At 46.6% G+C, this 26,951-nt stretch overlaps 1 protein-coding gene across 3 annotated transcripts in view; it reads right to left on the bottom strand.

Annotated features, from left to right (window-relative positions):
* Nucleotides 1–26,951, bottom strand: part of LOC147737874 (uncharacterized) — a 180,076-nt gene that overhangs the window by 30,819 nt on the left and 122,306 nt on the right. The window contains exons 4-5 of one of the 3 annotated variants that reach the window (XM_086948047.1): nt 11,420–13,461; nt 7,747–8,294 (exon numbers count right to left, since the gene is read on the bottom strand). The exons of 1 other annotated variant lie outside the window; for it this stretch is intronic. In XM_086948047.1, coding sequence (XP_086804173.1) covers nt 8,165–8,294; nt 11,420–12,999 — 1,710 coding nt within the window. In that variant the 5' untranslated portion in view covers nt 13,000–13,461 and the 3' untranslated portion in view covers nt 7,747–8,164. Of the gene's footprint in view, nt 1–7,746; nt 13,462–26,951 lie in introns of those variants that run through there. One more of the 3 variants, XM_086948032.1, reaches the window with a different exon arrangement.

Raw genomic sequence — 26,951 nt, 5'->3', positions numbered from 1 at the left:
GTAAGGAAGGCATCCAAAGTCCCTGCCACTCCCAGCCCCTCTTTGAGTGTGATCTTACTCATTTCCAAACTAAATATGTAGTGCCAATTATATTAAAAAAGTCTGTTTGTTTGCAAATATTGATGTTCTTTGACAAGTTATCACTCCCACTTAAGTGCAAACAATCCTTAAGAAATGCTTACTTAAAGTCCCGGAGTAAATGTTGGAGGGGTGGCCCAGCCCAGCCTCATCCGGTCGCTGGCGGGCGCGGATGGACCCACCCTTGGCCCGGCCACGCCCGCGCGCGTCCCATGCTGCAGGAGGCACGAAGGTCTTTTAAACGCCTCCTGGCACTTTGTAGTGACGCTGGTGGCGTGCGCCACTGAGGGATGCCGGGAGATGTAGTTCTCGCCATCCGCGTCTGGGCCAGCAGGGCCAGCGGTACGGCCGTCAGGTCCAGGTGATACAGGTAGCAGTACGGGATCCAGGGTGAGTACCAAGTAAGTCAAGACCCAATAGTAATTTGGCCAACAAGTGAAAAACACGCCCGTGCAGCGGGAGGCACGAAGGTCTTTTAAATGCCTCCTGGCGCTTTGAAGTGACACTGGTGGCGTGCGGCACTGAGGGATGCTGGGAGATGTAATTCTCGGCCGTCCGCGTCTGGGCCAGCAGGGCCAGCGGTACGGCCGTCAGGTCCTGGTGATACAGGCAGCAGTACGGGATCCAAGGGTGAGTGCCAAGTAAGTCAAGACCCAACAGTATTATGGCCAACAAGTGAAAAACACGTCCCCATATTTGTTTACATACAATATCATATGTCTGATTTATTATTCCTATTACAGCGCCTTCTACATTGAGAAGGCCCATCCAAGACCAGTGTGTGGACAAAACCCATGCCGACAAATCAAGGACAAAGGGATTGGGATATGATCTAGGGACACTAACAACAAATCCTACATCAAACCTCACATTACACCCCTTGCATGCTGATGACGGCCCCCAGCCGTCATGCACTACAGTGCTCGTGTGCTGATGACGGCTGGGGGCCGTCATGACCGCACCCGTGCTGAAATCTTCAGCACAGGAGCAGAATCGCGGCAGCATGGAAGGGGTTAACTGATGGAGAGCTATGAGCGAACTGAAGTGTAATACTGAGAAAAAGTAACCTGCAGAATTGCTGCAAATTAAAGTAAATAAAAAAAACTAATAAAGAACTACATATCCACCGCTGCGTGACATGGAAGCCGATTATTTCTCAATACAGTGCTCACATTATCATCCGCGCTGGAAGAGATGGGAGCCTGGTATGTCTGGTCACAGAAGCTCATTTACATACAAAGGGGGGTGACAGCCTGTTCACAACGCACAGCACAACTAGTTTACGTAAAGTGCTAGTACACAGAACAGGGTAAAGTCTTGTGTCTCTTTTTTTCATTTTCTTTAATATATCCTGCACCTCGCTCTCTTCTTCTCTTTCTCTCATTTCAATTCATCATAAATTACTCAAATTCACTATTGCTTTATCAGCACGGCACAAGTCGGGCGTAGCCACAGTTTGAAGGGGTCCCCCCACTATTATCTAGAAACAGGACTCAGTTCCACCTAGCTTCTTAGCCTAGCTTCTTAGCCTGCGACTGATAATTGTTACTTTGTTGCCACAGCACTGCAGACACATGCATCTCAGTGTTTGTTTGTGTGAGTGGTGCAAGAGAGGAATAGAGAACATGACAAAATTAGCCCTTCTATTGCTTAATACATTGTAAATGTGAAACACTTTGGGGCTTAGGGGCTGGATAAAGAATAACATCAGGAAACAAACGCAAATTAAAAGCATATTTTATTTATTCGCTGAAAACTGTTTAAAAATTTAATTTATTAGTTCCACATATCTATTTAAAAATATTGAGACTTTCAGTCATTTCCGAGTTTAGTTACAAACTAATAGTGAGAAAACTGAAACCAAAAACTTATTTTTACATTATTTTATGTTTCTTGTTTTTAAAACAGGCCCTCAATCTTTCACGTGAAAATTATTATAAGGGCCTGACATCACTATAACATTAAAAAAGCGCCTGATAGTCTGAGAGTATGACTAAGCAATGGTGATGTGCAGAGGGGTCGACATGTTTCAGCCGGTTGGAAGACCATGTCTGGCTTTCTTCAGGACCGATTAGATGTAAGCTACTGCATTTATACGTGAAAAGTAGTGTAACAAAAATTGTGGTAAATAAAATTCATACCATACCACCAGGAACTTGTGTCCCCAATGTATTCTGGTGGAGATGAAGTACGTGTTACTCTTCCTATTGAGGTAGTTAAACAGGAGAAGATGTAAGTATATCCCATAGAAACGTTGCATGTAAAAATTACCTGCACTCAACAAGGAACAACACAGAACACACACATGCAGAGAGCGTATCCACTCCGCTAAACAGAACTGTACTCAATTACTGTTCTACTCCATCCGTTCAGTGAAAGAATTTTTTTTTGGGATGTCATAGTGTACTCACCCAGCTTTATGTGGTGAATAGCCTCACCTCACCTAGCAACCGCTCGGGAATACGAGGCCCCTATCTAGTTATATAAGAAGAAATGGACAAGATCAATACAGTAATATTATCGTGTCCGGCTCATTAGCATTCAATAGTTTTTATAACAAGTAAAACCTAGTGATAAACTAGTGGAAACTTATCACTTAACCATAGGCTGAACTGACTTGCAAAAACGAGTGATGTAATTATATGAAAAATGACATATTATAAAGTTGGCTGAGCAAGCCATATTAAAAATATGATCAAGAAATATGCCAAAGGAAATATGCCAAAAGAAGGTCAAAGCAGAAATCTAGTGAGCCTCTACAGAGTTTTACAAGGAGTTTCTTAAAAAGGGGGGGCTCAAGTTCTAGTAAGGTAGAGACCAAAAAGTTTTCCCAGACCTAACTATCAGTCGGTGCCTCAGTCCGTCGACCGAGAGGCAGTGGAGGTAATGGAAGCGCCAACTATCGCGCTATTTATAGTTGTCTTGATTGGTTGATTGGTAACATATGGTGCCTGACTACCTCCGAGCACTGATCACCGCACCCAAGGGCTGGAAAAATGTTGAAAACAGTGCATGCGCCGCGGAACGCTGATAAGCCGCGCATGCCCTATTACGCGTGTTGCGACTTGCCCAGCGATGCTAATTACTTGCGCATGCGCGCTCTTGGAGGAGCTCGCTCGTATATCACACTGCACGAGCGCTTTTTAGTATGTCAATGTGTAGGAAAAATGCATCGGTATCGTAATTACATTATATATGTATAACGTGTATGTCTCCCGAAATGTCCAAACGTGATGTCAAGAATTATTGATGTAAAACTTGCTGATATATTAACCCCTTCGACACTCATGACGAGCTGGGCTCGTCATGGTGTAGCCTCCTCGTACACTGATGACGAGCCCAGCTCGTCATGAAATAAAGTAAAACAGCAATTCCCAGCACAGGAGGGGAAAACGCCTAGCAGCCATGGAGTTAAGGAAGAAGATACAACCAAAGGACCCTAAACCCTGTATTTTACAGATAAACAATTTTTGCGATCTATGGGTCTTGTTAAGGGGTGTCTAAAAGACTGAAAATATAGAAAACAGTCCTCCCTCTAAGTCTTCCTCTATATGTCTATGGATACTTCTAGAGCAGTCAAAAATAGTAACGCTTAATAATATGTGTATGGTCAGAAGAGACAGGGTGGAAATTATTTTAACTCTGGAGGCTATCAGACAACTTCTTACCTCACGAGATCTAGGTAGCATCACTCCTGTTAATTTCATCATGGAGTGTGCTAGATTAGCCATGATGGAAAATGTCTTCAAGTTTGAAGAAAAGGTCTTTCTCCAGGTCTCAGGGACGTCTATGGGGAGCATTTTCGCCCCGAGCCTCGCAAACCTATATGTCCACCTATTCGAACAAGATTGTATTCTCAACCATGGCAACCCTTTCTTCCATCATGTGGTGCTATGGAAGAGATACATAGACGATATTCTGTTGGTGTGGCGAGGCACTGCCTCTGAGATCGAATTATTCCATAAATGGCTTAACGATCAAAACCAGTTCTTGAATTTCACAGTGGAGTTCAGCCAGGACCACCTTGCCTTCTTGGATATTCTCATCTTTCCAAAAGGTGGAGGTTTGTAATGCGAACTCTATCCCAAACCTATGGCAAGGAATTCTCTCCTGGTTTTTGAAAGTCACCATCCACGGACTTTACGTGAGAACCTCCCCGTGGGACAGTTCCTGCGGGTGAGAAGAAATTGCTCCACTAAACAGTTGTTTGATAAACATGCGGAAGAACTATCTAATCATCTACGAGAACGACACTACCCTAAACACCTGGTGAAAAGAGCTTGGAAACGGGCCTCCAATAATAATCGCGATGCCCTACTAGAGAGACGTCCTAATAAGGTTCCATTAGAGAGACTAACTTTTGTGAGCACTTTGTGTACTCTCTAACAAAATCTAACAAACAGTACGTAAACGCTGGGGCATTTTAAATGTGGCAAACTCAAGTGTCCCCTTGCCACTTTTCTTGTTCGAAAGAGCACCCAGTCTACGTGATACCCTGGTCCATACCAGACCCAGGGCACTAACAGTAGATACCACTAACACTCTTTGAACCTTCCACCAGTGCAGGGCCATTTTCCCTGCGGCTCCTGTAGTGTCTGTCCTCAGACCTACAAAACAGACAAAGTGGACCTTGGGATGGGAAAACCTTGAATACTTAAGAGACATACAAATTGCAACACAGAAAAGGTCATATATATGATCCCATGCCCTTGCCTTCTCAAGTATATTGGCCATACCACTCATAAGATTAAGATCAGGATCAGTTAACATAAGAGCACTATCCGATGCCAGAAACAATCTACTCGGTTGACGAATCATTTTTTGTCTATGAAACACAAACCCGAAGACATGCAATGGGTAATCTTGGAACACTCCTTTATCCCCTCACATATAGGTGATGTTTCCAGATATCTATTAGTCAAGGAGCAGAAATGGATTTTTAAACTGCGCAGTGACAGCAAGGGCTTGAACGACGAAATTCCATGGATATCGTTGTGAGCAACTATTTAATATGCTCTCTTTCATCCGTAAACATTTGAGATAGTCACTATATAATAAACACTGCAGTATAGCTGCTGACCAATTTCTAAGTAGTATATAGTGTTTGACCAGCTTGGTAAAATGATTACATCCAGCGTAAAAAAAACTTCCACCCTGTCTCTTCTGACCATACACATATTATTAAGCGTTACTATTTTTGACTGCTCTAGAAGTATCCATAGACATATAGAGGAAGACTTAGAGGGAGGACTGTTTTCTATATTTTCAGTCTTTTAGACACCCCTTAACAAGAGCCATAGATCACAAAAATTGTTTATCTGTAAAATACAGGGTCTAGGGTCCTTTGGTTGTATCTTCTTCCTTAATATATCGGCAAGTTTTACATCAGTAATTCTTGACATCACGTTTGGACATTTCGGGAGACATACACGTTATACATATATAATGTAATTACGATACCAATGCATTTTTCCTACACATAGACATACTAAAGAGCGCTCGTGCAGTGTGATATACGAGCTAGCTCCTCCAACAGCACGCATGCGCAAGTAACTAGCATCGCTGGGCACTGGGCAAGTCGCAACACGCGTAATAGCGCATGCGCGGCTTATCAGCGTTCCGCGACTCATGCGCTCTTTTCAACATTTTTTCGGCACATGGGTGCGGTGATCAGTGCTCGGAGGTAGTCAGGCACCATATGTTACCAATCAACCAATCAAGACGACTATAAATAGCGCGATAGTTGGCGCTTCCATTACCTCCACTGCCTCTCGGACGACGGACTGAGGCACCGACGGATAGGTAGGTCTGGGAAAACGTTTTTGTCTCTACCTTATTAGAACTTGAGCCCCCATTTTTAAGAAACTCCTTGTAAAACTCTGTAGAGGCTCACTAGATTTCTGCTTTGACCTTCTTTTTGGCATATTTCCTGCTCATATTTTTAATATGGCTTGCTCATCCAACTTTATAATATGTCATAGGTCTAAAATAACCTTCATCAAAACTCTCTTTATGAAAGCATTTTCATATAATTACATCAGACTCGTTTTTGCAAGTCAGTTCAGCCTATGGTTAAGTGATAATTTTCCACTAGTTTATCACTAGGTTTTACTTGTTATAAAAACTATTGAATGCTAATGAGCCGGACACGATAATATTACTGTATTGATCTTGTCCATTTCTTCTTATATAACTAGAGCGGGGCCTCATATTCCCGAGCGGTTGCTGGGTGAGGTGAGGCTATTCCCCACATAAAGCTGGGTGAGTATCCTATGACATAAAAAAAATAATTCTTTCACTGAATGGATGGAGTAGAACAGTAATTGAGTACAGTTCTGTTTAGCGGAGTGGAAACGCTCTCCGCAGGTGTGTGTTCTGTGTTTTTCCTTGTTGAGTGCAGGTAATTTTTACATGCAACGTTTCTATGGGATATACTTACATCTTCTCCTGTTTAACTATCTCAATAGGAAGAGTAACACGTACTTCATCTCCACCAGAATACATTGGGGACCCAAGTTCCTGGTGGTATGGTATGAATTTTATTTACCACAATTTTTGTTACACTACTTTTCACGTATAAATGCAGTAGCTTACATTTAATCGGTCCTGAAGAAAGCCGGACACTGTCTTCCAGCCGACTGAAACATGTCGACCCCTCTGCACATCGCCATTGCTTAGTCATACTCTCAGACTATCAGGCGCTTTTTTAATGTTGGCACCCAGACAATACGGATTAAACATATTTTTTGTCTTGGTAGCCATTTTTTATCTCACTCACTTGTTCACAATATAGCACTGCACCCCATCAGTAACATGAAGACACACCTTGGTTAGAGTTCATCTTTGGTATCCAGTTTCGCACCATCAATTGGATGAGTTGGGCGATCTTTGGATGTACCATATAAATCCCACATGATGATGCTACGCCGTAAGGGTGGGCTGATGGGAATTTCTCAACTAGGTGCTGTTGCTGTTTGATGGTCTGCGTTTTTCAGTTTCTAACATTGGACACACACACTCTTTCTCTTGACCGGACACCTCCCTGATTTGTTGTTGTCATATATTTTGGGGTACGGAGGTATCCAGGTCGTTAAACATATACCCGGAGACCCTCATCTCTATCCTTATTTCTTTAGTAAGATGTCACACATTGACATGTATTCGGCTGCTTCTTCTATTTTTAGGTAAGTACAAATAACGTGCCGTCCCCCCTCCTTCCATTTTTCTCTTTTTCTCCCCCCTTCTTTGTCTATCTCGCTCTCTTTATCTCTCCCCCTCTCTATCTCCGACACACTCCTGTTAGCATTAGCTTCATGAATCTCACTGCCACTTCTGGCATTCATATGACAAATCCTTCAGAACATTTGAGAACAAGGGACAATCAGTGTGGAAGACGAGTTGCTGGGAGTGCAACTGATTGTCCTGGCACATATATGCTTTTGATGTGGGATTTCACTATTTCACCACATTCTTCAAACAGAGTCTACTGCTTACAATGGCTCAATTCTGGTAAAAAGTAGAGTTTGGCAAGTCACAAAATTAATAGGGATAGCCAAGTCGGGGAGGAGCCACGGGTTACACTTAGCTATAAGGCCCGAGCTTATCCAACAACCGATAACAGTGTGTAAAAGATGCAGCAATCGTTACTTAAAAACAAGGTATATGCTCTTTTATGTCTAAAAATAGGTTATTTATTGAACACTTGTGCTTCACTTTAGTTCATTATATATGCTGCTGTGGCATTTGTTAATAGTAATACATGCATTTTACCAATGAAGCTTCCCATCGCCAGAGCCCTGACGACATGTCCACTCTGGGTGTGTTGCGTTTATAGGTTTTATCACTAATCCGACAGGTTAGCTGAAAATACCGTTGTTAGTCCCAGTATTGTTCGGTGTTGCTTTTACAGGTAGTGTGGTCAGGTGCGATTGAATGTTTATCTTTGTACCTCTTCTTCACCAAATAAAAATCAACAATGTTTCTTTTCTTTGAATCCACATTGTGCTTGTCTCCCACTGTGTATCCTGGTACAGAATGTCACTTTGCTATGTGTACGGAAGTGAACAATCACTGGAAACAAACACTTTTATAATTCTGCAAATACTGTTATCTGTTTTTCTTCTTTACTGCTATTAGGGTCTTCTATCATCTGGCATTTCAATGTCCCACATAGTTTGAATGTTATCTTTTTCCGCAATTCATTCCTCTCACAATAACTACACTGCTTAGCTCTTGTCTGTGTCCTCAGATGGGTCAATATTTTTGCTGCTCTTAAGTTCTTTCCGGAATCTCTGCATCTCTAGGATTATTTCCATGTGAGTTAAATGAAGGAGTGTATTCACTGAGGGCTGTGTGGGATCGAAAATTGACAAAATCCCTTCTCACTTTCAGTGCCCTTCTAGGTTTTCCCCGTGTGTTCGCTGATGACTTTGTAGCTCTAATCGTCGACTAAAGCTCTTCCCACATTCATTGCACTTGAGTGACTTTCCCCCTGTGTGTTTGTTGATGTTTTCGTAGGGCTGATAACGGACTAAAGCTCTTCAAACATTCACAGCAATCGTATGTTTTTTCCCGTGTGTATTCGCTGATGTCTTTGTAGGTCTGATAATTGACTAAAGCACTTCCCACGTTCATTGCACTTGAATGGTTTTTCTCCTGTGGGAGTTTGCTATGATACCTTAATACTGAAGTGAAGCAAAAACTACTGTCACATTCACTACAATGATAGGGTTTTTGCCCAGTGTGTGTTCGCTATGTGTTTGGAGGTTTGATAAATCGACTAAAGCTCTTCCCACATTCACTGCACTTGAATGGTTTTTCTCCCGTGTGTGTTCGCTCATGTCTTTGTAGGTCTGATAATTGACTAATGCTCTTCCCACATTCATTGCACTTGAATGGTTTTTCTACACTGTGTGTTCGTGGATGATAACTTAATGCTGAAGAGCTGCAAAAACTACTGTCACGTTCACTACAATGATAGGGTTTTCCCCCGTGTGTGTTTGCTGATTATTTTTTAGGTCTGATAACTGACTAAAGCTCTTTACACATTAATTGCACTTGAATGGTTTTTCCCCTGTGTGTGTTCGCTTATGTCTTTGAAGGTGTGATAACCGACTAAAACACTTTGCACATTCACTGCACTTGAATGGTTTTTCCACTGTGTGTGTTCGTTGATGCTTTTGGAGGGTTGATAAGTGACTAAAGCACTTTGCACATTCACTGCACTTGATTGGTTTTTCCCCCGTGTGTGTTCGATTATGACATTGAAGGTGTGATAACCGACTAAAGCACTTTGCACATTCACTGTAATGAAACTCAGTGTGACACTGTGGACAAATTTTTTATTGAGAAGGTTGAAAAAATGTATACAGAACTATCAATTAATAAGCGGGAACTCAAAATGAACACCGTAGTCTCTAACTTTGAAGATAAGAAAGCAGAGGAGACATCTGATCTTGCGCCCTGCCATAAAATTATGAACTGGCTACCACTTGACTTGATGTCTTTTAATGAAATTCTGCACGGCCTCAAATCGGGCTCGCCGAAAGACCCACTACCAGTTCAGATTCTTCAAAAAAATAAAGCATAGTTCCCTACAGCCCATGATGGAACTACTTAATGCCTCATTGAAAGAAGCTGTTCTGCGAGCAGAGTGGAAACATGCGATGGTAGTTCCCCTACTGAAAAAATCCAATGCAGATCCAGCCGAACCATCTAATTTCCTACCAATCTCTCTTCCCCCTGTTTTTTCTAAAATATTAGAAAAACATGTGAATCGACAGTTAGTTCAATTTGTGGAAACAAATGAGATCTTACATAGATCTCAATCAGGTTTCAGAGCCAAGTACTCGAAAGAAACAACTCTTTTGGGGGTGACAGAAACTATTAGTCAATTACTGGATAAAGGAGAAACAGCTGCACTTATTTTATTAGACCCAAGTGCCGCCTTTGATACAGTGTCACACCATACTCTCCTTAAAGTTCTACAATCACGAGGTATTGTGGGCCTTGCGCGGGAATGGATTAAGAACCTTCCAGGTTTTCTCCACTTCAGCTTGCTCTAAGATTTATGAATCTCCTTTTGGTGTACCACAGGGATCCGTTCTGAGCCGCATTTTATTCAATCTCTATGTTGGCCCACTAGCCAATACAGCGGAAGAGCTGGGTTGTCTATTTTTCCGTATGCTGACGACACCCAGCTTCTTTTCTCTCTATCTGCCAATAAGACTTCTAAAACCTCCTCCCTACAGACTGGACTATCCAAAATAGCCAGTTGGATGAATAACAATAGGCTAAAATTAAATAGTGAGAAAACAGAATTCCTGATAATCGGAAAAAATAAAGATCTGTGGGGCCCCTGCCATTGGCCCCCAGAAATGGGTACAGTTCCTCAGCCTGTTCAATCCGCCCGTAATTTGGGGATAATGATTTATGACCAACTTTCCATGAGGCAACAAGCTACAAAAACCGCTTCCACATGTTTTACCATCCTGAGGTGGCTTAGGAAGATATTATGGATGCTGCCAAGTTCGACTCAGAGGACAGTAATTCAAGCACTGATAGTCTCTAGATTGGACTATGGCAACATCATATATCTGGGAGCCAATAAAGAGGTAATCCGGAGTTTACAGATGGTAAAGAACGCTGCTGCGAGGTTGCTGTGTCATGTTCCGAAAACATCTTCCATCGCAGGCAAGCTTCGGGACCTTCACTGGCTGAGAATTGAAAACTGAACCAAATTTAAAGCCATGTGCTTTATGCATAAAATTAAACTCGGTACAGCTCCTCACTACCTAGGTTCCTTAGTCCGGCCATACCTCCCTGCAGGCCCGCTTAGATTATCTTTCCAGTTCGAATACTCAGTTCCAAGATTTAAATCTGTCCGCATGGGGGGCCACTCTTTCTCTGATCTGGCACCCGTACTGTGGAACTCTCTCCCAATCTCTCTTCGTCATGAAACTAATCATGTTAGCTTCCGTAAAACCCTTAAGACCTGGCTAATTAATCGGTACCGTTGATGTCCTTGGTGCCGGGAAACCTACGGGTAGCTGTGCGCCTTACAAATCTAATTTAATAATAATAATAACTGCACTTGAATGGTTTCCCTGTGTGTGTTTGTTGATGTTTTTGGAGATTTGATAAGTGACTGAAGCACTTTGCACATTCACTGCACTTGAATGGCTTTTCTCCTGTGTGTGTTCGCTGCTGTTTTTGTAGTTCTGATAACCTACTAAAGCTCTTGACACATTCAGTGCACTTGAATGGCTTTTCTCCTGTGCGAGTTTGCTTATGACTTTTTAGGTCTGATAACCAACTAAAGCTCTTTACACATTCATTGCACTTGAATGGTTTTTCTCCTGTGTGTGTTCGCTGATGTCTTTGAAGGTGTGATAACTGCCTAAAGCACTTTGCACATTCACTGCACTTGAATGGTTTTTCCCCCGTGTGTGTTCGATTATGACTTTGAAGGTGTGATAACAGACTAAAGCACTTTGCACATTCACTGCACTTGAATGGTTTTTCCCCCGTGTGTGTTCGATTATGACTTTGAAGGTGTGATAACAGACTAAAGCACTTTGCACATTCACTGCACTTGAATGGTTTTTCCCCCGTGTGTGTTCGATTATGACTTTGAAGGTGTGATAACAGACTAAAGCACTTTGCACATTCACTGCACTTGAATGGTTTTTCCCCCGTGTGTGTTCGATTATGTCTTTGAAGGTGTGATAACAGACTAAAGCACTTTGCACATTCACTGCACTTGAATGGTTTTTCCCCTGTGTGTGTTCGATTATGTCTTTGAAGGTGTGATAACCGACTAAAGCACTTTGCACATTCACTGCACTTGAATGGTTTTTCCCCTGTGTGTATTCGTTGATGCTTTTGGAGGTTTGATAAGTGACTAAAGCACTTTGCACATTCACTGCACTTGAATGGTTTTTCCCCTGTGTGTATTCGCTGATGTATTTGGAGGTTTGATAAGAAACTAAAGCTCTTCCTACATTCACTGCACTTGAATGGTTTTTGCCCTGTGTGTATTCGCTGATGACGTCTTAGGCTTGATAACTCACTAAAGCTCTTTTCACATTCACTGCATTTGAATGGTTTTTCCCCTGTGTGTGTTCGCTGATGACTTTGAAGGCTTGATAACTGATTAAAGCTCTTTTCACATTCACTGCACTTGAATGGTTTTTCCCCTGTGTGTATTCGCTGATGTATTTGGAGGTTTGATAAGAAACTAAAGCTCTTCCTACATTCACTGCACTTGAATGGTTTTTGCCCTGTGTGTATTCGCTGATGTCTTTGGAGGTTTGATAACCAATTAAAGCTCTTTTCACATTCACTGCACTTGAATGGTTTTTCCCCTGTGTGTATTCGCTTATGTTTTTGGAAGTTTGATAAGTGACTAAAGCACTTTGCACATTCAATGCAATGATATAGCTTTTCCCCTGTGTGTGTTCGCTGATGACTTTGAAGGCTTGATAAGTGACTAAAGCTCTTTACACATTCACTGCACTTGAATGGTTTTTGTCCTGTGTACGTGTGCTGATGAAGCTTGAGTAGTGATAATAAACTAAAGCTCTTGCTGCATGTGTATGATTCTTCTTTCTTGGTTAGTGTCTGTGGGTCGGGTATATATTTTCCTACATCCCATGACTGCATTTCCTGATGGGCCATGATAAAGCGCTTGTGTTTTTTCTCACACACTTTATATGTGTGCAGTATTTTGCACGTTTGATTTCTGCGATAGCCACCAAATATTTGCAACACTCCTAATATGTAGAAGGTGTCTATGTAGGCGATTGTGCCTTTAGATTGGATTATGGCAATGCACACTTGTGGGTAAAGATGTATCTTCCTTCTGGCCGGTGCAAATAGGGACAGTCTGTTGTATTTTAGATAGAAGAACTCCTCTTTCATTTACCTGTCAATTGTCTGGCTCCGCTCTGTTGTGCTTTTCTCTGGTTGCTGTGGTTTGGCCAGAAATAGTTTGAAATTCACCTAGAGCACTGACTGATGGCTTGTTGTCATTTTAGAAAACAAAACAGAACACTGCGGTAATCACACTATACCGATCCCATGATAAAATCTGGTGTTGGACACTTGTTTATACAGGATGCAGTTTGTTATTGTTGTTGCCTTAATTTTCCGAAGGTCATTTCTTCATCTTGTGGCGTGGAGGTGCACAGCTCAGCCTCTTGCAATCACTGAACTGCCCTTGCTGCTTCATCCGGGATCTGTCAGTTTGTGTGCAGGTTCCTCTGTCGCCGACTGAGCTGATGTTTTCCTGAATACTGTAGCTCTAATATTTCTGCTATTATTGAAGATTTACAGCATGAGCTTTGTTACTGATGGTCATTTCATACATTCAAGGCTTGTTTTCTGTTGGATGTAAAGATATTGAAAATAACTAAATTGAAACATAATGGAATGAGAATTCAGAATGTTTAACTGGTTGTAAAAGACATTTCTGGGGAGATTTACCAAATCTCCACACACTGCAGCGCAGCCCTCCCCCTGCGAGGCTGCACTGCGCAACAAAGAGGGAACAGGAGAGCACCATATTTTCAAAGATATGGATCTCTCCTTCCCTTTCCCTTGCGCCGGCACTGATTACAGCAGCCCTGTGCCATGCACACACCTTAGCACCAGAGCGCTAGGATGAGTGTGTGTGAGTCCAGCATAGATTTTGTACAGGAAGGACACCCTTCCTGTACAAATTACTATGCCTAGACACGAGGGAAAGCTTTTACCATATTGTATACGTGTTGCACAGTGCAGCACGCATGCAAAGTCTCCTTGCACCTAGTTTTGTGGTTGCACGGGAGAGCCCTTGCACCGCCCTTGGCAGGCACCCATGGCAGGCACCCATGGCACAAAGTAATGCGAAACAATGCTATGCGCAGTGTCACATTACTTTAACGTTATTTCCAGCGCTAAACAAGTTTAGCGCTGGAAAGTAGATTAGGAAAAAAAGATTTTGCAGCATTTTGTGCTGCAAATACAGCGGAAATTCTTAGTAAATCTCCCCCTTCTTCTTTATTGCTTTTGAAACTTAGCAAGGAATATTTCATCATACATAGATATTTAACTAAAAGTTCGGTTGATCAGGTGACATCTTATTACATTTACAGAGTAAGGCATATGGTGAAGATTTCATTTAAACAACAATAGAGTTTAGAAAAAGAGATGGATCAGGCTGGGCTGCAAAATTTCCAGTAACTATTCACGAAGTATCCAACAAAAGTAACTCCATTCACACACTTCTTCTCGTTCTTCCCTATTCACTTAAGATCATCTCAAATACCAACTCCTGTCTTTACCTCGCTGTTCATGAGTCACCTTTGACACTTTCAACAGCTCCCTTGGTTCAAGCATTTCTGGTCTATTCTAACCTGGAAGATTGGAACATTATTGTGGGTTGAGTGGGGTTTCCTATTGCCATAACATCTGTCCATCGTCCTGAAACTAGTGCAGCTTACAGCACCCAGTTCTGGCCCTAAAAGATAACTTTAAAAAGCAAGTCTTTACTTCTTCCTAAGGTGGATAAAGTTCTGTAAGATGCACCTCCTTCCAGAGCTTTTGTGTAAAACAGAGCAAGGGGTTCACTGTAAGGCCCGTCCTTTACATTATAAGCGCAGATAAGGTAAACAAATATTGATTCATATAATTTAATATTCAAACGATATCAGTCATTTAGTACTTATAGAGAATCCATCACAACCAATAATTTACCTGACATATCCCCGCAGCAGATGTGCGCCTATTACTCTCCCCCCACCTTTTCCAACATTACATGGCATCTGGCATGATGTTGTCCTTTTAGGGCCCAGGATGCCATTTGTGACTGGATGGGCATTTGGAAGAGTGGGAGGAGGTGTCAGTTATCCAAAGGCGATGCAGCATTTATACCTTTCCATATTTCTCATATTCAAGTTTACCTAATTTCATGGCCTTCGGCCCCCCTACTGCCCTCTGGCTGCACACTCTGTGGGGTTCATCAGAAGTCAGATAACTGCCTCATACTCACAAGGCCATGGATCTCACTTCTTCTACAACACTTATTGCAGACATAGGGCCTAGTTAGGAGTTTGTCCAACAGATTATTGCCTCAAAACTAGGGGTGGGTGAAGAATTCCGCTCTGCCAGCAGAGCTTGTGAAGTTTTGCCCACTCTGCTCCAAAAAACTCCATGCAGAACGGAGTTTTTTTCTGCAGCGGTTCGCCAACGGTAAAGTGGCGAGCACTTGTGAGAAAATATAATGCGCTAGACCTCATACTGGCGAGATTTCTCATTGCAGGAGGTCACAGCAGGTCGCGACCACTCGAGTGTTAAAATCTGCCATTCTCGTTGATGAAGCGACCATTCGATTAGAATATCAATTAGAGCGGCAGAAAGCAGCATCGCCCTCGGACACGACGCGTAGTGCTGTTCGCTCTGATTTTACAGTGGGGGTTAAACTCTTGGCACTAAAAATCAGTGAGTGCAGTGCAACTTAACAAACTCTGCCACTTGTGGAAGTCTGCAGAGTGCGGCGGAGTTTCCCTGGTGCTTTGTGAAGTTCAGCGGAGTAAAACTCTGCAAACTGCACCAAGGAATTATCAAAACGTGCAGATATCCTGTCTACCTTATTATAATTGCTATAGGATGCAATGCATTTTTAATGGGGCGGGCATGATACCTGTCACATTTGTGATGGAATAAACCATCTGCTGAAATCTAAATCAGGCCTTTGGTGTACACTGCATCCAGTGTGGCTAGCTGGGCTTGACGGATCTTGTGGTTTGTGGGTCTCTCACTGCTTTTTTTTTTTTGGGAAAACCTTTATTGGTGATTTAAAGTACACAGCTATTCAGCCTTACATCCCGGAGGCTAGGCAGCATTATAAAAGCGAAGAAAAGGTGTGCACAAAACAGGTCAAGGAGTAATCAGGTTTAATTTTATAATAGAAATACGAACCTAAGAACAAATTAGGAACCTAAAAGGAACAAGAAAAAGAGAATTATGGGGGGGAGGGGAAAAGAAAAGGGTGGCAAGGCAAAAAGGAGAAGTGGTAGAGCACAAATCCAGGGGATGGGTGGGAACTGCCATATCAAAAAGAGCATACAATTGTGGGGGGAAGAAGAAACAGGATTATTTCACGTGAAACTTGGGCGGAGGGAATGGCTAGGGTGAGAGACGGACCTCCAGCGGACCTACGTCAGGGGGTACACAAATATCGCCTCTGTATGCATTCCATGCCCCCCAGACCATCCCCCACATCTTGGGCTTACCCCGAGCTAGGTAAACAGTTTTCTCACGGAGCATGCACCAATCTATATTAGTTTTCCAGAGACCCACGGAGGGGGGGGGTCGGGGCGCCCCATTTCTGAGCAATATCTCTCTTGGCCACCATGTTCCCTAGCGTGACCCAGCGGGCTTGTGCATTATTGTAGTCAGTCGGACCCCACACGTTCAACAAGCAGCGTCGAGCTTCCGCAGACAGATCAACCCCAGTCACGTCACGCATAACCGCATGCACCCGTTCCCAATAGGAGGCAATGGCCTGGCATTCCCAAATGGTATGCATAAAGGTGGCCAGTGTACCACATCCTCGCCTACAAAGGCCATCCTGGGAAAGCCCCATATGAATCAACCTGGGGTCAGTGACGTAAACCCTATGGAGTATTTTCAGCTGAACTAAACGCAGCCTGGCTGAAATTGCTACTTCCTTGGGGGAAGATACAGCACACTGCCAATCCTCATCATCCAATTCAATCCCATCACTCACCCACTGATCACGCACTTTCAACAACAGGTCCGTCCGAACATTTATTAGCTTTTTATAAGTCAGGGAAATGGCGCTGTCCGGCATATGGCCGTCCAGCACCCTATCCTCCAGCGGGGATGACTCAGGGACCTTCTCACCAACAGGCAGGGTAGACGTAAGGGCATGTCTCAACTGTGCATACCTAAAATATTCCGTGGCACCCAGTTGGAATTCAGCCCGTAGAGCCTCAAAAGATTTAATTTCCCCTCTGGCCATCACATCAGCCACCTTGGAAATGCCGATGAGATCCCACCGGTCAAACCCTTTTGAGTGCCACAACCTACCCAGCAAGTCGGAATCATAAAGGGGAGTGGCCATAGTGAGTCTATCCCTCCACCCCTGTGCCTTCGTAATGGCCCTCCATATGCGTACAGCGGTCCTGGTGGGACCAGTCAATTTTCCGTCCAGAGATCTAGAGTACAACGCTCTGTAGTACATCCCGTCATTCATAAGCCAGCGATCCATGGCATACCCCGGGCTTACCGCCGGTCCATAGAAGCCATGATTAAGAGCAGCCAGTTGAGAGGCCCAGTAATACCGTCGACATCAGGCAAGGCAATACCGCCGTCGTACCACGGAATGGTCAGCTTAACTACGGCTATACGCGGCCTACCTTCCCACAAAAGGGTACGCTGTAAGCCCTCAATCTCCCTGAAGTATTTGGAAGGGACCGGGTCCTGTGTGTTTTGAAGCGCGTATAAGAATCTCGGCAGGGACATCATCTTAAACAATGCCGCTCGGCCCAACAGGGACAGCGGCAATCTTTTCCAACCCTCCACGTCGCGCCTGAGGCGCCCTAGAGGGGGAAGCAAGTTCTTAGCGTAGCGTGCCCGGGCATCCGTTGAGATATAGATACCCAGGTACTTGAATCCCTGCTGCGAGACCTGTATCGCACAGCCCCTAGGAAGACGTGGAGTGTCTCCGCGAAGCACATATAGGTAGGACTTGGACCAGTTGATAACCAGTCCCGAGTACCCACCAAAAGTACTCAGTACATCAAACATCACTATCAAAGACCGACAGGGGGAGGTAAGGTAAAGCAGAATATCGTCTGCGTACAGCGAGACTCGATCCTCAAATCCCGGCGACCACTTGATCCCACTGATGTCAGGGTGGGTGCGGATCAAGGCAGCAAGCGGCTCAAGCGCAAGGGCAAAAAGCAGCGGAGATAGTGGACAACCCTGTCTAGTACCCCTGCGCAAGGCAAAGGAAGCAGACATCCGGCCATTGACCGTTACATTGGCCAGCGGGGAGGAATAGAGAAGCCGTACCCATCTTATAAAGTCGGGGCCAAACCCAAACTTGGACAGTACCGCCCAGAGGTAGTTCCATTCGAGGGAATCAAACGCCATTGTTGCGTCCAGTGAAGCCAGGACAGTCGGCTCGCAGAGCACGTGCACCCGCGCCATGACAGCGTGACGCCTCCGAAGATTAAGGGCAGTATTGCGGTGGGGTATGAAGCCCGACTGGTCTAGATGGACCAAGTCAGCAATCACACCCACGAGTCGATTGGCCAGCAACTTAGCCAGGATTTTGGGTTCGGCATTCAGCAAAGAGATCGGGCGATATGATCTACAAAGGTCTCTGGGCTTCCCCTCCTTATGAATGACCACAATGGAGGCCAGGCGCTGATCTAGTGGGAGTTCACCAACCTCCCGGGCTTCCAAGAACATACGCCGCAGGTGCACTGCGACGGTATCTGCTCTAATCTTGTAAAGCTCCACCGGGAGACCATTGGGACCGGGAGCCTTGCCGGAGCGCAGGGACCGTATCGCAAGCGCCACCTCATCTGCCGTAATACCCCGGTCCATGTCGTCACGCTCGGTGTCCGACAGGCAAGGGAGCTCAACCCTGTCCAGAAAAGAGGCCGAGTCCGATTCAGTCAGGGCGGAGACTGAGGTGTAGACCGTCTCAAAGTAGTCGGCAAAGGCCGAGGCGATAGCATTGGGGTCAGTAACAACCACCCCGTCCTCGCCCAAAATCTCAGGCACTACACGGGAAGCCAACTCCCTCCTATCCAACCAGGCAAGGAGCTTGCCCGCCTCGTCCCCTGCATCGTAAATCCTCCCTTGCTGTTCCCTGCCCATCGCCTTGGCAGCGTCAGTGGCAGTGGCTCGATATTCCGACTGCTTTAGGGAGAGAGCGTGCAACAGTTCGGGTGTCGGACCTAACGCCAACTGGGAATCCAGACCTGCAATATCCGACTCCAACCGCACCATGTCCTCATCCCTTCGCCTTCGCACCTCGGCTATCAGAGAGAAAGCTTCCCCTCTCAGGACAGTCTTAAAGGCCTCCCAGAGGGAAAGGGCAGACGTTACCGTACCTGTATTCTCAGCGAAATACAGGTCAATGGCTTTAGCAAGGAGGTCTTGAGTCTTGGGGTTGCGGAAGTACCAGGGATTGACCGGCGCCACCCTATTCGTCGCCGTAATACCAAAGTCAAAGGATACCCAAACAGGGGAATGATCCGATATGCCTCTGGCCATAAGGCGAGCTTCAGAGACGGTCGATGCCTGGACCGCCGGAGTCAAGACATAATCAACCCTGGAAAGGCTACCGTGTGCGCCCGAGTGCAAAGTGTACTGCCACTGGGCAGTGTGTAAAAGCCGCCAACAGTCGATAAGGCCCATAGTACTCATGAAGTTCGGGAGCCATGATTGCGCACAGCGAAGATCTCTGGACGGAAAACGGTCTAGGGTTCCCGAAACCACAGAATTAAAATCCCCACCCAGTATTAGCAATCCCTCCGGGAGGCCCAAAATGGCGCCCCCGAGATCCTGAAAGGTAGTCGTCTGCAAACCCGGGGGGACGTAAACTGAAACCAAAACCAGGGTGCGTCCCTCCCATCTGCCCACCACAGCAGCATATCGGCCCCTATCATCAATCACTTTGGACTTCACCTCCAGGGGTAGAGACATGCGCACCATGATCCCAACCCCCCGGGACCCCGAAGAGAACCCGGAATGGGCCACCATCTTGAACCCCTTTCTGTTAAGAGCCTGACAAGTATTGCCAATGAGATGAGTCTCCTGCAAGCTCTCACTGCTTTGAGGCCACCGCCCGGCAGACCTTCTGTCAGCTGTGCCCTGTGCAGACCTTCCTTCCAGGCAGGACCTCCTTCAGCTGCGCCTTGTGCGAATCTTCCTTCCAGGCAGGACCTCCATCAGCTGTGCCTTGTGCAGGTCTTCCTTCCAGGCAGGACCTCTGTCAGCTGCACCTTGTGCAGATCTTCCTTCCAGGCAGGGGTTTCAGTTAGCTGTGCCCTGTGCAGATCTTCCTTCAGGCAGGACCTTTGTCAGCTGCACCTTGTGCAGATCTTCCTTCCAGGCAGGGGCTTCAGTTACCTGCACCTTGTGCAGATCTTCCTTTCAGGCTGCGGCTTCTGGCCGCCGTGCATTGTGCAGATCTTACTTCCAGGCAGGGGCTCCTTTCAGCTGTGCCCTGTGCAGATCTTCCTTCCGGGCAGTACTTCAGTCAGCTGTGCCTTGTGCTGATCTTCTTTCCAGGATGGGCTTCTCTCAGCTGTGCCGTGTGCAGATCTTCCTTCCAGGCCGGAATTCTGTCAGTCGTGCCTCCTGCAGATCTTCCTTCCAGGCTGGACTTCTGTCAGCTGAGTTTTGTGCAGATCTTCATTTCAGTCAGGACCTCTGTCAGCTGCGCCTCGTGCAGATCTTCCTTCCAGGTAGGGCTTCTGTCAGCTGCACCATGTGTAGATCTGCTTTCCTCAATGATCAGTTCAAAGGTTAGGAGAGGTAGAACTGGTCTAGGTCATCTTCTTTATTACAGTTCTACTGGTCAAGCCACAGACCTCGTGCTCTGAGAGGACGGAGTGTCTGGATTTTCTGAGCTCCGTGGAACAGGAATACAGTTCTACCGCATTCAGCACATACTACAAGACTCCAAGAGTCAACGCTACAAGTGCTGCTCCAAGGTTTAATTCAACCACTGTATCTGAACATGCCTTGGCAAATGCCAACTAGCGAATAAACATCCTGCCTGCACCAGCAGAGTGCAGGAAGCTTTTCAAGAATATCGAGGTACCTTGACTTTCTCTGTCTGTCGTAACTGAAGATGTTAAACCTTTGTAACATCAATCCCCTTTGGACAAGGTCCTCCATTTTGCTATCAGAATGTAACTCATCCTGCGCAGACACAAATCCTCTAGTCCGTATTGCATGAAGCTGGGTGGTTCTCACCCAAAAGAAGGCCCTCGCACAAATTGCTGACATTTCTTACACCCTCTGGACAGCCGTGGCAACACACAGACTAACTACACCCCTTCAGGGTTCACCAGTCCATCTGCCAGGATCAAGACTCAGATCTTTCAACCTTCTCTGTTACAGTCTTTGGAACGGCCTGTCTCTGGGATTCGTGGAAGCTCCACACTCTGAGCTCAGAGTTGCCTTGTAAAACCATCTCATGAGAGTGGAAGAAAAGAACATTAAGTGACACGCTCTGCACAGAAGTGTAAATAAATCTACTATTATCGTTCCATGTACCGTTGTCCTAATGCTGTTGTTATGACATGGATGTTTTGCCGTCTATCACAGCAGCTTCTTCCTTTAAAATCTTAACTCAGTTTGTTTTGCATCATACCTACTTACCTATGTACTGTTTCTGACCCTACGACATCTCTGGTTGACATGCTGTGCTGTCTGTTGCTACATAAATAGAAAGTAGATTGCTACTGCAGGGAGGAGCAGAGTCCTTTCAGTCAGATGCACGTGATTGGGATAAAGGGTACCATGTTTGTTAGAAAAGATGCAACTATTAGAATAATAACATACCAAAAGCAGCACATATAATGCAATAACAGACCAGGTACTAGAAAAACACGACGCAAACAATGCAATTACACAGGCTAGGCACTAGGAAAACATGACGCAAACAATGCAATAACACAGGCCAGGCATTAGGAGAATCTGGTGCAAACAATGCAATAACACAGGTCAGGCACGAGGAGAATCTGATGTAAACACTGCAATAACACAGGCCAGGCACAAGGAGAATCTGATGTAAACAATGCAATAACACAGGTCAGGCGTTGGGAGAATCTGACGCAAACAATGCAATAACACGGGCCAGACACTAGGAGAATCTGATGCAAACAATGCAATAACACAGGCTGGGCACGAGGAGAATCTGATGTAAACAATGCAATTACAAAGGCCAGTCTGGACAGAGCTAGCTCGCAACCAAGATGGCTGCTTGAGCAGTTAGCTCCCCCGTCTCGTGTAACTATCCTACATCAATTCTGCGTGCTATTCCACTATCAGCTGCCCTGACTAGATGGACCGAGCCCCAGGACTGCTGTGGTCCACGAACGGCGTGGGTCCGGATCCCGCCCCCCCTTCACGCTGAGCGAGCCGCGTGGGCCTGGCACGCTGGCTGCAGCGGTAGCTGCAGGGCGGAATTAACTTCAAAGGGCGTATGCTCTGACTAGGCCGCTGTCCTGGTGGCTGTACAGGGCCGGCGGTCGATCCCGCGTTTGGCTGGAAAGGCGAGGAGCGATACCCCCCCGCCTCTTGAGATCATGAGTCAGCCCGGGTGGTGTGTGGACTGAGGAGCAGTGCAGGAGGCGGCGCTACCAGGCGGGGAGGTGAGTACGCACCAGTGAGGCCTTCAGAGCAGCCTCTGGCGCGCAGGCTGAGCCCGGGGCCACGAGCGCCAACACCGTGACTGCGGGGGGCAGAGAGTGCTGTGTAGTGGCAGAGGTCGATTCCGCTGTCGGCAGGAAAAGTGAGGAGCAAGTGCCCCCTTTGCCGCTGGAGACCGTAAGTCTGCCCGGGTAGAGCGTGGTCCAGAGGAGCGGCGCGGGAGACGGCGGAACCAGGCGGGGAGGTGAGGGCGGCCCAGTGGGGCCTAAAGAGCGGCCCCCGGCGGGGACTGGGCCCAGGCCCGGGCCGTGAGAGCCAACACAGAGACTGAGAGGGGGGGGGGGCACAGCAACAACAAGATGGGACGGACGGACCGGAACCAGCCTAAGCTGACGTTTGAACCGAAGAGGCCCAAGACTGGCGAGACCACACCAGGAGGAGGGCCCGGAGAGTTGGAACCTATCGAAGAGCCCCCGCAGCAGGATATCCACAGCCTTTTGCTCGCAATGCAGAAGAGCCTGCAGGGGGGGGGATTGCATCTATGGGATCCAAGATGGACGTGCTCACCTATCGAATGGACCGCATGGCGGAGAGGCTCTACAAACATGCGGAACGAATAGACATGTCCAAACATCGCCTGACAGAAGAAGAAGAGGCACAAACGACCCTGGACTCGGAACACAAACAGCTGGGCAGAGTGATCCAGATTTTACAGGACAAGACGGAGGATTTAGAGGCCCACTCTCGGAGATGCAATCTCTGTAGTACGGGTCTCCCGGAAACCACACAAACCGGGAATATGGAGGTGTTTGTGGAAAGCCTACTGAAGAAGATACTAGGGGACACAGCCTTCTCTGGAATGTTTGTGGTAGAGAGGGCCCACCGATCTCTTGGCTCGAGGCCGAAACCTGGGGTGCCTCATAGACCTATAATTGCGAAGTTGCTAAATTACAGGGACCGTGACATGGCGCTGAAGCTCGCCAGCCGCTACATTACGAGGGGTCGGTGATCTCATTATTCCCGGATTTTACGGCAAAAGTTCAGGAAGCAAGGAGGCAGTTTGTACCGATGAAACGACAGCTGCGTGAGTTGGGAACTGACTCTGCGATGCTGTACTCCGCGAAGCTGCGGGTCAACAGACCGGGGAAGTCTATGATTTTCACTGACCCTAAGGCGCTCCAGAAGGCCCTCAGAGAATGGTACAAGGACACGCCGTCCTCCCTGAACAGAGAGCTACAGGACGAAGCAGCGGGAGGCACCCTAGATGAACAGGACTAACTAAAATGCACAGCTGCGGGTGGCTGAGTATGTGTTCTGACTGTTGGGCGTCCTGGGGCGGTGGTGCCAAAGAGTAGGTGGAATGATCTGGCCCTTGTGTGCCCTTTTCCTGAGGTTGCCCTTAAATGGCTTTGTGTTGCGGGATGGGGGGTGGGGGGGGGGTTGAGGGGATGGGAGGGGTAAAGTTCAGCCTGATCTGATTCTCAATGGGTTACGGTCCTGAAGTACATTGGGTCACAAAGTTATGATAAACAGTCGCACAATGAGGTGGGTCTAGGTGCAAGTATATTAATTATGAGTCAATGGAGGAGGAGGGGCCCTGCGGATGAAGGAGTTAGAGCTACAGCAGAATGTATGGTCCCGTAGGAATGTGCATGGCACAGACTTGGTTCAGGGGCACACATATGCAAGATGCTGTTACACGCGAACTATACTTGATATGAGACGGGGGATGGGTGGTCACTAGGCATAGTACTGTACTGTGATTTTTCTGCTGGCTACCTACGTCCCCGCGTCAATTACACTTTTCTACAGTTTTTGTTTGCTGTTATTGGGGGATATGGAGGGGAGAGTGTGCGGTTTTTCAAGGGTGGGGGATTTCAGCGGGCTAGTTGTGGTAGGGCAGGCGTGAGAGGGCGATGGATGGGGGAGTTGCGGCACTTTCGAGTGCCACTTGAACAGGGGTGGGCCACTGCTGTTTTTTGTGGTTTTGATTTTTTTGGCACAGATGTGGCAAGGCATGGCGGGATCGTATACGTCCAGGACACATCGCTGGGGCCCATACACTGGCCGCTTACATACAGATGACACCAATCGGGGAGCCCCCAGATACACGGACGCTGATGACCTGGAATGTCTCAATGACCATCGTAAGGTCAGGAAGGTCCTACAATATCACTCCATATTTACAACAAGGGGTGGTGAGGGACAGAGTCTCTGAATTAAGCAGAAAGCTCTCACCCAGTCAAGAGATCAGGGCTAGATCCAACACCGTTTTTTAGCTCACTGCACCATCCAAGTTTCAGAACCTGGCTGTATGCAAATTAGTCTGTTCCTGTCCCAGTGCATGATGGGAACAGGGCAAACCAAACTACATACACTGGCCGCTTACATACAGATGGCACCAATCGGGGAGCCCCCAGATACACGGACGCTGATGACCTGGAATGTCTCAATGACCATCGTAAGGTCAGGAAGGTCCTACAATATCACTCGAGACAGAGTTGACGTTGCGCTCTTACAGGAGACGCACCTCCACCCAGACAGTCCTGTATTGTGTTTCAGGGGTTTAATGGGTAATGTACACACGGGGGGATTCACATCACATGCTAGGGAGGTTCTGACATTGATTAACCCTAAAGGACCACTGATGTTGACACCACTGGAGACGGACAGATGTGGGAAAGGCATGTTGATCTGTATAGTTAATACCTACTGCCCTAACTACGACCACCCTGCCTTTTATTCAGATCTGACAGATAAGGTTCTGGAGCGCTCGGGGGGGCTACGTCCTTTGGGGGGCGATTTTAATATGACAAGACAACCCAATATAAACAGATCGGACGGCCCTGATAGGCGCCCCTCGGCTTCTGCTAGGGCGCTAGAGGCATCAAAGACACGACTGGACCTGAGAGACATGTGGAGATACTGACACCCAACTCAGGGAGGCTATACTCACTGCTCAGCACCACATAATATACACACTAGGATTGACTATTGGCTAGCCACTACTCACTTAACTCACAATGTGCAGGGTTGCACGATATTGCCACGCATATATTCGGACCATTCACCTCTGTTGACAATTTCCACACCTAAGAAGCGCCTCACACCATTTGCTTGGCGCTTCCCTCCTTATTCCCTGCTGGACGACTCCTTTAAGGAGGAGCTGGCCGCATCCATCGAGTTGTTTTTTGACACCAACATTGGTACAGTCGACTCATTCCAGACAGTCTGGGAGGCCTTTAAGGCATATATCAGGGGATCGCCTTTTCCAAACATGCGGGGGTGCTCAAATTGATCCGGGGTCGGCTGGAGACCCTGGACAAAAATCTTAAAGAGCTGGTGCCTCAGCGCTTAACAGACTTTAGTGATGCCCTCACGCAGGAACTTGCCTAAACACTGCGCGAATATCACGAAGAGGTGGACTCTGAAGTAAAACACCTGGGAAAGTACGCCATTGCGAGAACCTATGGTGGGGGGAGCAACCCGGGTCGGTTCCAGCACAGTTAACCAAACAAAGCAGGAACAGAGTAGTGATACCGGACATGAGGTCCTCACCGACAGACGACCCGCTCTCTGAGGATCAGGTAGCAGAAAAGCTCTGTGAGTATTACGCAGCTCTGTATGCCTCCCAAGGACCCGCCCTGGAGTAATGCATACTAGATTATCTTTCCCACATTAAACTGCCTTGGCTGTCTTACCTACACTGGGAATTTTTGGTGCATCTGATCGAGCGGGAGGAAGTCGTATGGGCTCTGTCTCCTTCTATAAGGCATTTGCGGATCTTTTGATACCTCGTTGCTCACGCTGTTTAAGGACATAGCGGACTCCGGAGCAATGCCGCCCACTATGAGCGAGGCAATACTAGTTGCCATTCTTAAAGCGTGGAAACCCCCGGGAGATTGCGCCTCGGCCGACCACTGTCGTTACTGAACGTCGATGTGACGATATTCGCCAAGTTGATAGCAAACCGTCTCAGTCCCATGGTTAACCTGGTGGTTGCCCTTAAACAGGCAGGCTTCGTGCCCAGTAGCAACCTCACTTATAATCTCAGGACGGTGTTCGCAGCTCTCCAACATACGCGTCCAGAGGTCCCTGCAGTAGCAGTATTTTTAGATGGCGAAAAGGCCTTCGACTCGGTCCAGTAGCCTTTCATGAGACAGGTCTTAAGCCGAATGGGTGTGGGTGCGCTGTTCCTTCAGCTTTTAGCGACACTGTACACTTCACCCACGGCCCGCATCCAGATTGGAACGTTGACCACAGACCCTATACAAATTAGCCAGGGCACGAGACAAGGATGCCCCATATCCCCTATACTTTATGTAATCACGGCCGAGCCTCTTGCATGCGCCCTACGGGAATACCACAGGCACAGGGGCATATGATTCCCCACATACAATCTGATTGTGTCCACGTATGCGGACAATACCTTCTTATATGTTCAGGACCAGGAGACGCACCTTTCT

The sequence above is a fragment of the Lissotriton vulgaris genome, chromosome 1_1 (assembly GCF_964263255.1).
Source record: "Lissotriton vulgaris chromosome 1_1, aLisVul1.2, whole genome shotgun sequence".
Taxonomy (NCBI): Eukaryota; Metazoa; Chordata; class Amphibia; order Caudata; family Salamandridae; genus Lissotriton; species Lissotriton vulgaris.
This window is presented reverse-complemented; position numbering and strand designations above follow the sequence as displayed.